Genomic DNA, 15093 nt, shown 5'->3' with positions numbered 1-15093 from the left:
TCCTCTCTTTCTTCCAAAATGTTGCTACTTCTTGGCATGGAATAACAAGGAGGGAGGGAGGGACTGAGGAAGTCAAAAGCAATTGAACAGGAATTAAACTCAAGAAAGATGCCTCGAGAAAAAGAAACAAAGAAGTCCCAAATGCACTGAGACCCAGCTTAAAGGCCAAATGTCTTTCCAAATCAGAACATATTTCTCTGCTGGTGGAAACCACACACCAAGAAGGCTACTCCGTGTGTTTGCACCAAATGTAGCTTTGATGGGGCTGAGAATGAGAGAGGGGCCTCCTCTGCAAAGCTCTGGAGAAGCTGGAGAAGGTGTCTTTCAAAATTGGAGAGGCCTTTTTATGCCAGCCCTTTAAATTCTACCTAGAAAGAAACCAGAAAGCAGTTCACTTCTTTTAAGGAAGGAGGTGGATACCAGATATAACAGTCCATTCAACAGTACAGATGAGCCATTCTGGTCTAGCTGAAGTTTCTGAAACAATCTCCAAAGCCCAGCTGTGTATATCCATTCCCTTCCCTCCCCATTTTATAAAACTCTGCTGGAACTTCCAAGATGAAGGGAAGGCCTGTAATTCGGTGATAGTGCCCCTGTTTCATACCCATCAGATCCCAGCATTAATTCCAATTGATGAAAAAATAGTGTTGTTATTCTAGTAATCATAATAATGGTTATATGGTTATATATTCTAGTAAAATAGTAATGGTTACTAGTAATGACTGCCCTGCATGTAAAGCAGAAAAGGGCAAGGAGCCTTGGTAATGTAAATCTTGAATCTCTAAGATGTGAAGTCTACTGTGAATTAGTCCCTTATAGGCACAGAGGGGCACAACAATAAAAACTCAGTTCTTAAGGATGTTAAACACATCTACAGTTGTAATCAAAATTATTCAACCCCATTGCAAATCAGGTTGATTGTTAAAATGTACAGACTTTCAGCTGTCTGCAATGAACAAATCAAACAAAAGCAATTGAAATAGCTCAATGCAACGAATGCTTCAAGTGGTGTCCCCAAAGTCAACTGAAAATGCAACTTATCATGACTCCTCCAGTCTCAAAATTATACAACCCCCTGAATAGAATCTGTCACAACGGCACACATACAGTATGCAAAACAGGTGTTGTCTCAAGCACACCTGATGCAACTAATCAAGGGCTTCAGTAGTTGCACCAGGTGAGCTCAAACACATGAAATACCTGAACTGGCTAGGGGTTTGCTGATTGTCACATCTGACTGCATGTTAGAAATACAGTATGGCTAAGTCAAAAGAATGGTCCAAAAAGGTAAGAGAAGAGATCATCGCCCTTCACAAACAAGGAACAGGATACAAAAAGATAGCGAAGGCACTGAATGTTCCTAGAGACACCATTCAAAGCGTAGTTCACAAGTTCAAAGTTAAAGGAACAGCGGTGACACTACCTGGATGGGGCAGAAAAAGGAAGCTGTCAGTGGCTGCAACCAGATTTCTGAGAAGGCAGATGGAGAGAAACCCTTGAGTGACTGCAAAAGACCTGCAGCAAGGCTTGGTGGCAACAGGCACTGAGGTTTCAGTGAGCACAGTAAGGCACGTGCTAAACACAGAAGGTTCCCATGCCAGAACTCCCAAGACGTACACCATTACTGACCCAAAAGCACAAGAAAAGTTGGCTCCAATATGCTCAAAATCATATAAATAAGCCACAGAAGTTTTGGGATTCTGTTCTGTGGAGTGATAAAACAAAAATGGAACTTTTTGGCCTGATGGAAGAGTGGTATGTCTAGAGGAAGAAGAATGAAGCATATGCTGAAAAGAACATTCTGCCTACAGGTAAGTATGGTGGTGGCTTGGTGATGCTCTGGGGCTGCTTTGCATCCTCTGGCACTGGAAACCTGCAGCGTGTGGACGGCAAGATGGATTCATTGAAGTATCAGGAAATCCTAGGAGAAAATGTCATGCCATCTGTAAGGAAGCTGAAGCTTGGGCATCATTGGCCCTTCCAACAGGACAATGATCCCAAGCATACCTCAAATTCCACTAAGGCTTGGATGCAGAAGAAGTCCTGAAAGATTCTACAGTGGCCATCACAGTCACCTGACTTGAACCCCATAGAAAATCTCTGGTGGGATTTGAAGAAGGCAGTTGCAACACACACACCCAAGAATATTACTGAACTGGAGGCCATTGCTCATGAAGAATGGGCTAAGATTCCTCAGGAACACTGCCAGAAGCTGGTGTCTGGCTATGCATCTCATTTGCAGCAGGTCATAACAGCAAAAGGATGCTCCACTAAGTACTGAAGATGCTTGCCATGAAGGTGTTGAATAATTTTGAGACTGAAGAAGTCATGATAAGTTGCATTTTCAGTTGAATTTGGGGACACCACTTGAAGCATTCGTTGTGTTGAGCTACTTCAATTGCTTTTGTTTGATTTGTTCATTGCAAACAGCTGAAAGTCTGTACATTTTGACAATCAACCTGATTTGCAAAGAGGGTTGAATAATTTCGATTACAACTGTATGACTTTAAAGAAACATATAGCAATACTGCACTTGTAAGACTAATTATACAAATTGATTCAACCTGAATCAATTTGTATAATTGATTCAATTTCTTATTTCAATTTCTTATTTCAACCCAGGACAGTTCCATAAAACTTACTCATATCAGTGGTTTTCATGTCACGAATATACCTAAATTCAGAGGGTGCTAAGTAAATAAAAGAAGATGATCTGTTGCTACCTCAGTTTCATCACTGAGCCATAATTCAAAGCTCACATGGCTAGAAAAAAAAAAGATTTGTTAGAGGACATATTTTGGAAACATTTAGAATACAGATTCCAAGAAGAAGAGCTAAGAGACTGAAGAAAGATAACAGATGGCATGATTTAAATAGATATAAGCAATAATCTTTAATCTTCAAAGAAAAATATAAACATCTGAGTAGGAGTAAATTGTTGGGAATAATGGAAGAGAAGGTGAAATTTTGCTAAATATATTTTTGCCAGATTTTTTTTATTTTTACATTTATATGCTTCTAAAAAATTAATTTAAGTATCACACTATTTATTATCTATATTCTTTATTCTTTATTATCACCCCAAATGTTAAGTGACTAAATGTTTATAATAATTTTTTAAGGTATATTTTCAAATGTGTACACTGTACAAAAAGTAAGTACCAAATTCAGCCCCTCTCATTCTTTTTCATCATGAGATGCTCCTTGTTGTTCATATCAGGTCTTAGGATGATGATGTAGCATTTGGGGATAAAGATGCAGCCCAGTAAGCCCAGGCTGGAGGCCAGGATGGAGAAGATCTGCACAGCCACCATGTATTTCCCTTTGGTGCTCAGGTAGGTGGGGACAAAAGAGACCCAAACGCTGCAGAAAACCAGCATGCTGAAGGTGATCCACTTGGCTTCGTTGAAGCTCCCTGGCAGCTTTCTGGCAAGGAAAGCCACCAAGAAGCAGATGGCAGCCAAAAGGCCCATATAACCTAATGCAGCATAGAACATGGTGACTGAACCTTCATTGCATTGCAGCAGGATATGTCCTGGTTGGGAATACAAGTCGGCATCTGGGAATGGAGGTGAGATTCCCAGCCATATGATACAGATGCCCACTTGAACCCCAGAGCAGGACAAGACAATGGAGCTGGCCAGAGTCTTTCCCAGCCATTTCCTCATCCTGCTGCCTGGCTTTGTGGCCAGAAAGGCCACCACCACCATGATAGTCTTGGCCAGCAAGGAAGACACAGCAACAGAGAAAACAACACTGAAAGTGGTTTGCCGAAGAAGGCAGGTCAGTTTCTTGGGACTACCGATAAATAGAAATGAAGTTAAAAAAGAAAGCTGGAGGGCAATCAGGAGGATATAGGTGAGGTCACGATTGTTGGCTTTGACTATAGGAGTTTCTTGGTATTTAATGAAGATGTATAGAACAAAGACAGTGGTTAGGGACAAAAAAAGGGCAGACATAGCCAGGATGAGACCCACGGTTTCTTTATAGGACAGGAAAGTTATAACTTTGGGGACACACTGATCTCGCTTCTTATTGGAATGCTGGTCATCTGGACACCTTTTACAATGAGCAGCATCTGAAAAGCAGAAGCCATTTTTTTTGTTTAATTAGCACATATCTTGTAGTCATAAGAGTCTATCTGGTATATACCCAAGTATCTCACCCACATTATGTAAAACTGTTTTTGGAGAAGAACATTTTGAAAGGAATAGATGAAGCCCACATTTAACAGTGCTTGATTAGAATCTAATTTTGGTGAGAAATAGAATAAGGAACATTTGTGGAGGAAAGAAGAATCAGTGTGTAATATTGAGGAGGTGCTATAGAACATCCAGATTCAGATACAATGTGGTGCTTAATATGATCTGCCAGAAAAAATAGAATTTGGTCATTGTTTCTGAATCTTAGCAGAGGTAACCAGCTGCCCAGGGTGGAATCCAGTATGTTTGCTCAGAGGAGGCTTTGCTCTGATCTAGCAAGGATCCTTGTAAGGCCAGTGTCATAGAACATGTTTTGCACACAGAAAATCCCAGAATCATCCACAAAACAGTTCAAAATGAAAGATCAGGACAGTCTTTTGTTGACATTTGGATAAGTCTCTGGCAAGCAAAATAAACAGTAGTCCAGTGATGGTGCAATAGTCTATCTTATGGATAGTATTTGTGAAAGTAGTAGATTAGCAGGATGTAAATAGAGAAACTCCTTCAGAAGATGACAACACCTGGCTAATCTTTTCTGGTTCTTGGATTGGAAACCTTTAGGGAAGATCAGGACTATAGGTCAGACTGGGAATTCTGAGAATGCTTGGAACAAGGCAGTGGCAAATCTCTTGCCAAGAAAATAATACAGATGTATCTATGAAATCACCAGGAGTTGAGCTTGACTAGAAGAAGGCTTCATCTGTTTAGTTGATTAGTTACGTTAAGCCATCATTCTTTCCCTCCAATGCAGTGTCACGGTGTTTGGCTCTCATCAACCTTTTGTCCTACTTAATTACTAACATTGACAGCCAGTTTGGTGTAGTGATCAAGGCACCAGGCTAGAAACTGGGAGACTATGATTTCTAGTCCTGCCTTAGGCACAAAGCCATCTGGGTGACCTTGGGCCAGCTGGGTGACCTTGGGCCATAGGAAGGAGGCAATGGCAAACCACTTCTGAAAAACCTTGCCAAGAAAACTGCAGGGACTAGTCCAGGCAGTCTCCAGGTGTCAAAAACTGACTTGAAGGCACAGTAAATTAAATTAAATTAAATTAAATTAAATTAAATTAAATTAAATTAAATTAAATTAAATTAAATTAAATTAAATTAAATTAAATTAAATTAAATTAAATTAAATTAAATTTGATAACACTGGATCCAGTTTCATATTTACATCTTCTCCTTCCTCTACAAGTCAGCACAGAGTCTGTATAAAGCTTTCCCCTTTGATTCTCATAACCGTTCTGCCATTGGCCTGTAGAAATCCTTTGAAGGTGGAGCTGTGGAACACAAAGGAGCAACTACCTCTTTTGGAATCATGAAAGTAGCTACCTCTTCTCCCAGATTTGCCCAGCTGCATTCACATGCCTGCATTAGAACCAGGAACAACTTCCCAGGCAATCATGAGAGCCTGGAAAAAGATGTCATTTTTAATTATTCAAAAAGAGGTGCTTTTTTGGCACTCCTTTGAGTTCTGAAGGACCTCTCTGAAGGATTTATAGAGTTCTGTTTGGTCAGTTAGACAAAAGCCCTAAGGTTCCCCAGGCAGCATGCTTCAAAGCTCACCCAAAGTAAAGCCTTGGCCTTCCCAATAAAAGCCCCTATTCCTGCCTTAGGAGCCCATCTTTTGGACTTCCAGGGTTATAAGCTGCCCTTGAAATCTTGAAATTTGGCTTCAAAGCTCCTCCTAAATTAATTAGCAAACTAATTTTTAACCTGGAAGAAGAAGGAAGTTTTTGAATGCAAGGGGAATACTTGTATACATTGTTTTTAATTGGACTGAAGTTGAATCTTAACTTTTGTCCTGGCTACACTTTCTTTTTGGACTGCATCCCTTGGCTTGTCAGTTAAGAGCCAACCATGATCTATGGCTAAAAATGGTTGCCCCACCAGTGAGGCCCAAATAAGCACCATGTTCAGGGTCCTGGACAACCTCGGGAATCACGTCAAATACCTCTGTGCTTATCATGTTGGGGTCAACTTACGTCATCTTGCCCTTAACTTTCAATCTCATGTACAATTTCATGTAAAATGGAGGCTGTGTGATGGAAAGCCCAGTTAGAAAAACAAAGCAAGGTTCAAATTAACTCCTTATTAGAAGCAGTGTAAACATAAGAACAGTTCAAATATGATAGGAAAATTGCTTAGTCATCAAGACTGTTACAAAAGAGCAACATGCATAAAATGTCCAAATGAGCCAAATGGCAGCTCTTCCTTCTGTCCTTCAAGGCCATTCCCTATTCCCTCTGCATTTAAATAGAGATTTATCAACTTTGTTTTTGTTTTGCTTCAAGGACAATTGGGTCACACTGAATTCTTTTCTTTCTGTATCTTGTTACTTTAAGGCAGAGGTCAACGGTATGAAATATTATGAAATTTTGCAGGATCATACTCATACCCTGAAGACCATCCCTTTTCTCAAGGATTCATCAATTCATTAACCACTGCCATCACCCCACCTGTGTTATCTGCTTAGAATCTTTCACTAGTCAGGGAGTGTTGGGATAATGATGAGCAGGAAGTTGTTTCCTGAAAGTCTTCCATTAAGACTTCCATTAAGAACATGAGTAGTTGTCAAGCACTGTTTTGCTCTAGAGCAACCTACCTTCTTGCACAGAAATTGTTCCTTCTATACATGAGGAACAGTCATAGCAGCAGACTGGCGCTCCCTCTCTGGTGACCTTGGTGTATCCTGGGTGACAACTTTCAGTACATCTAGACAAAGGCACCTTCTAAACATAAAAATAAAGAGCAAATTAGGAGGTTATTTAAATGAATGGAAATGAGTCACAGAGTGGGGTCCTGCCCTAGGCTAAACTAATCTCACAATGTCTTAATATAATCAATGAACTGATGGGTTCACTTCCTGGGATTCCAGGATCCTTTCAGGGAGTAGGATTTGGGATGGAGCAAAAAAGAAGCTGTATTCCATCTCATTCTTGACTGTAATAATGTTTAACCTACTTAACCCAATGTGGTACAGGATCTATACTTGCCAAATCTCCTGATTCTATATGCCAGTTATGTCCAATCATAAAACTCAAGAATAATACTTTAAGGGTTCTTTCCAAGTTTAGTGAAAATATATATTTTTTTCAGAAATCATTTTCAACATCATTCTCCTTTTCTGAAAAAAAACCCAGAAGTAGTCCCATTCCAGCAGGATTTGGTTCTACAGTCCTCTTAAAGTTTAGGAGAGACTGATGGCTCCTCTGCCCAGGTACCTTTAGCCTTGTTCCTCCTGTTCTAAGAAGAGGTAACATGTGGTTTGGCTTTCAAGTACCAACAGCTTCAGCTTGAATGGCCAATGGCAATAAACTGTGGGAACAAAGCAAGGTTGCTTGTTCCCATCTTAGCAATTGCTAGGATAGCATCTACCATAGCTTGTTCTCAAGCCTCTGCCTTCTTCCTACAATATAACTCCTGAATGTAGAGGAGATAGCTGATGGTAGTTCCTCTCTTGAATTTGTATCTGTATCCAGTCCTTGTGATTATTTGGCTGAGGGGGTTCAAGCCTACGCAGAACAGCAGCAGGGACAGTGCATCACCTTGGTATATGCCACACTTGATGGCCACGTGTGTGAGTTGTCTTCAGTAGACTTCCAGTGTTGTCTTCCACAGTCACACTGAGTTCTTGAGAAAAGTCCTCAGTGTCCTGTTGAGTTTTATAGCACCAAGCATTCACAGATCCAGGTGTGTGGCATTGAGTTGTAGGCTTTTCTGTAGTCAATCCAGGCTGTGGTCAGATTGGTCTGTCTAGATCTTGAGTCTCAGGTGACTGCTCTATCTATGAGCAACTGGTATTTTGAGCCTCTGGTGTTGTTCCCAATGTCCTTCTGAGCTGTGCTCTTGTACTGGCCTGCATGGTCCTGTAGCTTGGCAGCTATGAGGCCTGATAGGACTTTCCACATTGTGGGGAGTCAGGTTATTGGCTAGTAGTTGGATGGTGCTGTTCCCTTGTGGGGGTCTTTCAGGGTCAGCACTGTCCTTCCTTGAGTTAGCCAGTCTGGGTGGGAGCCTGCTGCTAGCAGCTGGTTCATCTGTGTTTCTAGGCATTCATGAAGTGCTGTTAGTTTCTTTAACCAGTAGATATGGATCATGCCTGGGCCAGGCACTGTCCAGCTCTTCATGTTCTTGACCCACTGTTGGATGTCTGCTACTGTGATGGTGACTGGTTTCCACTCTGGGAGATTTCTGTGGTCTACGTTCAGGCCCTGTGGCCAGTTTTCACTGGTGTTATGTGTCTTCTTTTTCTCCCATAAGTTCTTTCAGTACTGTTCAGTTTCTGCTGTTGGTGGCTCTGCTGTTACTGTGTGGTTGCACTGCAGTTGGGAGTACACTTTGGATGGTTCTTTGGCGAACAGGGCATTTATCTTCTTGGCCTCTGCTTCTCTATCTCCTTAGTCTGGTAGCCAGTGCTGTGAGCCTTTGTTTAGCAGTCTCTAGCAGTTTTTAGTATCTCTTTCTAGCAGTCTCTCTCTCTATAGTGTGTGTGTGCATGTGTGTGTGTTCTGAAAGCCAAAATGTCTGGGAGTGAATCAGGAAAAAATAGCCCATAGTATAGAGATGCCTGTTTTGCCTGATGAAGGATTGACAGAGCAAAATACCTCTATCACTTTCCTAAACTGGAGCTTTATAAATACCTTTCTATGTGATTGGACTAACAGGAGACAACCCTACACAACTTTATTAGGCTTCCTGCCTGAGCTAATTTAAATCATTGAGATAGATTTCACACCCTTGATTTATTATGCATAGTGCTTACACATAGTATCCAAGAAAGTGTAATTCTGCATAATATCTAATGAATTAATGAGGCTTTATGCTCCATTACAGAGAGAGAATCCCCACTGAACTCAGTGGAATGTATCTTTTAAGCAGATGCATATAAGATATACAGATACATAATAAAACCAAAAGCAAGCAGCATCAGGTACCTTGTTAAATGACGTTGGCCATATAACGGCACTTTGATTAATAGAGACCTTGACGTCTGAGGAGGCCTCTCTTTCTACACTCCCAACTTTCACTCCAGCAGTAGATCCGTTGGGAAACACCACCCAGTGCATGATATCAAAGTCAGCAGCAGGATCTCCATTCTTGTCCAAATAAACGCCATGCACAGAAAGGTTGCAAATCTGGAAGTTTTTCAGGAATGGATGAAGCTGCAAAGACATGGAACTTACACCTGTAACTCACCCATTCCAGTCTGAGCTTTGACCCACTATTTTTATGACTATTATTATAGATTGGGATTGGTCTGACTAACTCATCTTCAGTTCAGTGCTTCTGTTTGGAAAGAGATTCAGGAAAAGAAAGCGAGATCTTGTCTAGATATGCCTTGTGAGATACCTGAATGAATTACCTTTTGTCACTGAGCAGCTTAGCGCCCATGAGAACTTGTTCTCCCAGAATAAATATGAAAATACAAACCATTTTGTACAGTGTTCTCGCATAAGATCTTTGTAATTTCTGATGCTATACTTCAATTTCTTTGAATCTCCATCTTTCACGATCTCCATCTCACACAGGGTATCCCATGAAATCAGTGAAACTGAAATTGTGGGATGATTCCTGCTGTCTGAAATCACTGATGAATGTGTGCTAGGCCAATCCCATCGCTTAAGCCTAATCTGCTCATGTTATGCATTTCCTTGACAGATGATGGACAGAGTCCTGAGATGATGGACAGAGTCCTGCATCCAAATCCACCCCATTCCTGCTGCAATGCTGTCCTTGGAGGAAGGCTGGTGATATGCAAAAGAAGGAGGAGAGCAAAGTAGGAGGGATCAGCCAATTACTTTGCTCATAATGCTTTTAGAGGCACAATCCGGATTGTATCATTAGGAACACATCAGGTCAGAGGCAACAGAGGTAGGCTAGGGATTAGCAATGGGGGCAGAAAAGTTCATGGCAGGATTCTTTTCTGCCAGTTCAAGGATGCTGGGGATAGACCCTCCTTCTGGGTTCAGCAACTTTGGATCCCATTGCTTTATCAAACCAAACGAGAGGGAAGAGAAAGAGAAGTAGGCTGGGAGAAGTGGCAGAGCTGATATATGACTAAATGTCCCAATATTTGGTTTTAGAAGAATGGATGGAGAGAAAGAGAAGGAACCTGGGACCTGGTCCTAACTGAGTAGGAAAATGGAAAACTGAAATGGTGGTGGTAAGTACCATATGTTACTGGAATATGGGAGGCTCGATCACACTGCTGGATATGTCCACACTTCTGGCCCCACAGATAAGCAGTTTACCTTATGTTTTTGCCCCCCACCCCCACAAAAGGCTGAAAAGTTGCATTGGTTTGATGTCATCTTGCTTTGGCAGGAACTCTTAAGGGGGAAAAATCTATCCTTAACCCAGCACACAGAGACAACTAATTCTTTGGGTTGGGGACTAGAAAAGACGAGGTTGGGTGATTGAGGGAGAACCTGAGGGTTGCTGTGGCATCCTTGTGCCACTTTAATCTGCAAATGAGGAAAGAAGCTTTCTCTCTGTAGAGGTGTCCATCCCTGTTGTCACTACATCCCAACCCACACAAAGGATTCCAGATGGGAAGCAGCAGAGTCTCTTCCTCTCTCCAGGGTTCATCAGAACAAACCCTAGAGATGGGGAAGCGTTCTTCAGAACATTTCTCCCCTTCTCTCCAGCCCTGCCCACCCCCAGTGGAGAATGGAAGAATTGAAGGGGGACCATCGGTGGAACTTGGAGGCAAAGTCCTACCTGCCACGGCTGTACCACCTGGGGTGCCAGATCGTGTCCAACCGGCATCCTCCTCTGTCTCAGTTGGGAGGAAGAGGCAACATTAAGGGCCCAGGACACAGCCTGGATTGCAGCAGGAATACTGTAGGCATCCTCGGACAAGATTCTTGCGACCACATCATGGGGTGGGATTTCCCAGTTCTCTTTTTCTGTGCATCTTCCCCAAACTTTCTTTGACAGCACAGGGCTTGAATAGGAACACTGAAATGCTGTCTTTGCAAACCCCTCAAAAGCAAAGAAATCAGAAAGCATGTGATTGGATGGTCTTCTTTTGTTTGTCTTGATTACGAATGATAAAAAAACATGCTTATGCTGGAGATCAACTAGCTTGTACAGCCATCTCACACTTACATCTGACAAAGCTGTTGTAATCCACACCTTCCCTACAGTTATTTTTTCTCTCCTTTCCATTATTTTGATTATTAATCCTAGTGTTGTTACAGTGCTCAAGTCCAATTGACAGACAATTGTATTTACTTCACTGTTTCTCAAGTATAAAAGCAAGTTTTTTTCCTTATCAAAATTCAGCACTGGGATACTTTCTGAGAAAGCAACACAGACCCCTTTCTTGATGGCTGCAGGGACAAACGTCTTTCTGAACTTTTCCCCGTTTTCATTGTCTGGAGCAAGAAGGCAGATCCACGTCCATCGGAAATGCAGGAGCAGCTTGACAATTGCCCAGTGAGGAGGCTCTTGTCTCGGACTCATCCGATAGGAAAAAGGGAAATGATGTTTATGCTCAGGAATGTGGCTGATGTCCCCATAGCTGATCTAAGATGAAATAGATAAGTTGGGTGATTGTCTTGCTTTTAGAGATAATAATCAACTGCCAGAAATATTCCAGAAAACAATACTAGCTTGAAATTTGAGGTCCCCTTGCTGGTCCCTTTCCAAGTCAGTGTAGTTTCTTCCAGGGAAATGGGTGATAAAATGTAACGGTTTTATGCCTTTGAAGGTACCCTTAGAAGGAGAACACAATTTTAACATTGGACATCTAAGGACAACTTAAGACTGTATCAATCATGGAGTGGGGATGAAACAAAGGAAGCATCCTGAAAACACAGCCAATATCCTCCCTCCTTCCCTCCTTCCCTCCTTCCCTCCTTCCCTCCTTCCCTCCTTCCCTCCCTCCTTCCTTCCTTCCTTCCTTCCTCCTCACTGTTAGATGCAAATTGGGAAAGCCTCTCTTAAAGTAGCAGTTCCTCCTTTATTTCTCAATTACACATCTTCAGGCTGTCATTAGTTGGGTTGGAATAAGAGGGAAGAAGCTCTTTGGTCACCCATTTTTCTGAAGGGGAGACAAGTGATTACAGTGACTGGAGGGGAAGACCACAGAAGCAGTGGGGATGCAGATTTTGTGCCAATATATTTTTCAGCCAACTCAAGGGTGGAGAGTGCTTATGTTGTTAGACTGAATCCAATTCAGTAGCCAAAAAGGAGAGAGACGCTGGTTGCACAGTACATACTTATATGAACATAACATGCCCGTCATACTATTCCCTTTCTGGGTAAGCTTCATTATGCGAAGCAGTGAAAGGGAGCAATAATTTGTAAGATAAAAACAACAACAACAACGACTAAAGAACTACATAAAAAAAGAAAAGGAAACTTAGTGACAAGTAGGTCACACCAATCCCACTCATTACATCTACCCATATTTTCTATCCTTGCAAACCTTCAAAACATTATGAAAAGAATATTCTTACAAGTCTTTTAATATCTGCCCACTGCCTCCAGGTTTACTTGGTGATATCCACCAAGGTCTGTTTCTGGACAGATCTGGAGAATTTGCAAAATGGACTTAGCTTCAATTTATATCCATACCTGTGGGATCTTGTAGGTACCCAGCATAGCTGCAATGTGATGAAAGAGCTCAGAATCAGTCTCTTCCAGAACGGCCAGCAAACTCTTTTGCCTTCCGCACCTGTAGTTTGGGATCGTCTGTTGCCCCACAGAGAGCAAATCCAGCATGGCTTCATAGGTTATTCTTTCATTGAAATAATTCTCATAGATGTTGTAGCCCAGGGTTATGTTGGGTAACAGCCTTGGATTCTGGTTGATTTCATGAATGGCAAAGAAGAAGGGCAAGACGTGCCAGTAGCTTGCATCCTGCATCCTGCAACATAAGGGATACCAGTAGATTGTCTTCTTCATTTGGATTTGATACTTTCTGCAGGTTGTCCCTTAGGCCCCTTATCAGCATTCAACTGGATTTCAGTCTGAGAACTATACCCAGGAGGCCTCAGAAATCACAGCCTGAAACATCAGTGGAAAAGTTATGGTGAAGTACCTCCTACTTGCTATACTGCAGTGCAGGAAATATTGTCAGCTATTGCTTCCTCTGTTATAAAAGAATGAACACGCTCCATCATTTATTTACAAGCCCTTTTTAGGAGCCGTCTTCTCTGGATTGCCCTACTACAAGTAGAGTCCCCTTGACATCAGCGGGGCTTCTTCCCCAAACAAAGAGCAGGTAGAGATCTTCTTTATATCGGGCAAAAGGATCCTCACAGAAAGCCCCAGAGCTGATTTTTCCTCAAAACTATGAGTTAGGGAGATAATGTGGAAAATAGCCCTTCCAGAAAAAGGAACAAATTCATTTCAAAGGCAAAGGAAAAAATATCCAAGTGGACAAGCTTCTTAGTCAATGCAGGTTACCTGTGTTTCAGATTCATGTTTGTACAACCAACCATTCCCACATATCTAAACAGATTTCTCTGATGCTACATGAATTCTTCTGGTTACATTAATCCCTTTTTTGTGGATAGCTAGCTGTAGGAATCATTATGCAAAATAGGCTTGTAATTGTGATTTTATTTCTTGTTAACTGCCTTAAATATTTAAACTGATTGGAGGTGAATATAAATAAAACAAAGTAGGAGAATGCTTTGCTGCGTGATAGCTCTACCTTATTGCTCTATAATTGTCAGCTCTACAGCTCCAGAGGCCTTCTCTGCACATTACTCTGCTTATACGGTAAATTGCTCTTTCTTAGGCAAGTGCATGCATTCAGTTCAGCAGCAGCCTCTTCTAAGTCTGATGGTGCTGCCTCTGTCATAGTCTTGACACACAACATCCCTGGGGCCTGCTGAGCATCCTGTCTTCCTTGACGCATTTTAAAGTATTCCTTTAATTTAAACAAAATTGAATTAACCAGGAAACTGCAAACATACATGGAAAAGGTGGAGAGGTGGAGAGATATGATAGATAGATGATGGATAGATAGATAGAGGGAGGGAGGGGGGGAGAGATCTAAATGCAATATTTGAAAGTGCATTATGTGACCCAAATGCTTTGTTCCTAAATCAAACTGGGAGGAAAAAACAAAAGAATGACCTGTTTGAGAAAGGCCAGGAATTAGGAAATAAGGATCTTTCCCTACTTGAAGAAGGACATGGAGAGGACAAAATCAATTACAGAGCCAAGTGCCCCACAATAATCACCTTTTAAACCTGTTGGTTGGTGGCATGAAAAAAACATATGGTTGAAATAGAGTATTGACTGTAGATATGATTCCGCTAATCAGGTAGTCTCCAGGCTTGTAGAAATTGGATTTTTCCTCTCTGACCACATTCAAGGGACATCTGATTTTCAGCATCCCACAGGGAAAATGGGACACCAGTAGAAACAGAGGCAGCAGCACTTGACATGCCATGATGGAAGTACTTGCTGTAGGTAGACACAGACGCCTCTGCCGTTAATGTCAGAGCTCGCTCACTGGGCACAAAAACCTCTCACCAAACAGCCCAGCTACTCTGACTTTATCAGTAGAGATGGAGTCCGGCCTGGCACCAGATCTAGAAGGGGCCACATATTTCAAACAGGCATAGTCCCTCCCTTCTCTAATCCCACCCGCTCATCTCTGCAGAGGCGGTGGTACTTATGGACCAGATTTTCAGGTTTTGAGTATGAGGAGTTAGTAAATGTTTCTCAGAAAAGTGTCCTAGGGGAAGAGGGAGGAATCCCACATGTATTGGTGGAAGTAGACTAAATTAACATGATTGTGATAATTATAAGCAAAGTACAGAATCACAGCTAATTTTTTAACTTTATCTGTGGATGCACAGTTGGAGGAATATCTTTGTGGGACTCATGGGCATAGTTCTACTTTAAGAGTCAACCAGGGAACA

General features: G+C 41.8%; 1 protein-coding gene across 1 annotated transcript; it reads right to left on the bottom strand.

Annotated features, from left to right (window-relative positions):
* Positions 1–3167: 3167 nt before the first annotated feature.
* Positions 3168–13078, bottom strand: LOC134489900 (vomeronasal type-2 receptor 26-like). Its single transcript, XM_063292772.1, has 5 exons — positions 12788–13078; positions 11525–11734; positions 9139–9366; positions 6807–6933; positions 3168–4078 (listed from the first exon to the last, which is right to left on the bottom strand). Exons 1-5 carry the CDS (start codon positions 13076–13078, stop codon positions 3168–3170), a joined length of 1767 nt encoding a protein of 588 aa, XP_063148842.1.
* Between the last annotated feature and the right edge of the window lie 2015 nt (positions 13079–15093).

Source organism: Candoia aspera, chromosome 2 (assembly GCF_035149785.1).
Source record: "Candoia aspera isolate rCanAsp1 chromosome 2, rCanAsp1.hap2, whole genome shotgun sequence".
NCBI classification, from domain to species: domain Eukaryota; kingdom Metazoa; phylum Chordata; class Lepidosauria; order Squamata; family Boidae; genus Candoia; species Candoia aspera.
Note: the sequence above shows the minus strand (reverse complement) of the source record. Positions and strands in the feature narration are given on the sequence as shown.

Coding starts and splice junctions, on each gene's coding strand:
- LOC134489900 (XM_063292772.1), bottom strand. CDS start 13,078: ATGCAGGATGCAAGCTACTGGCACGTCTTGCCCTTCTTCTTTGCCATT. Junction 6,934..9,138: donor GGCCAACGTCATTTAACAAG/GTACCTGATGCT, acceptor TTTTATGTTTAG/AAGGTGCCTTTGTCTAGATG. Junction 4,079..6,806: donor AACAATTTCTGTGCAAGAAG/GTAGGTTGCTCT, acceptor TCTGCTTTTCAG/ATGCTGCTCATTGTAAAAGG.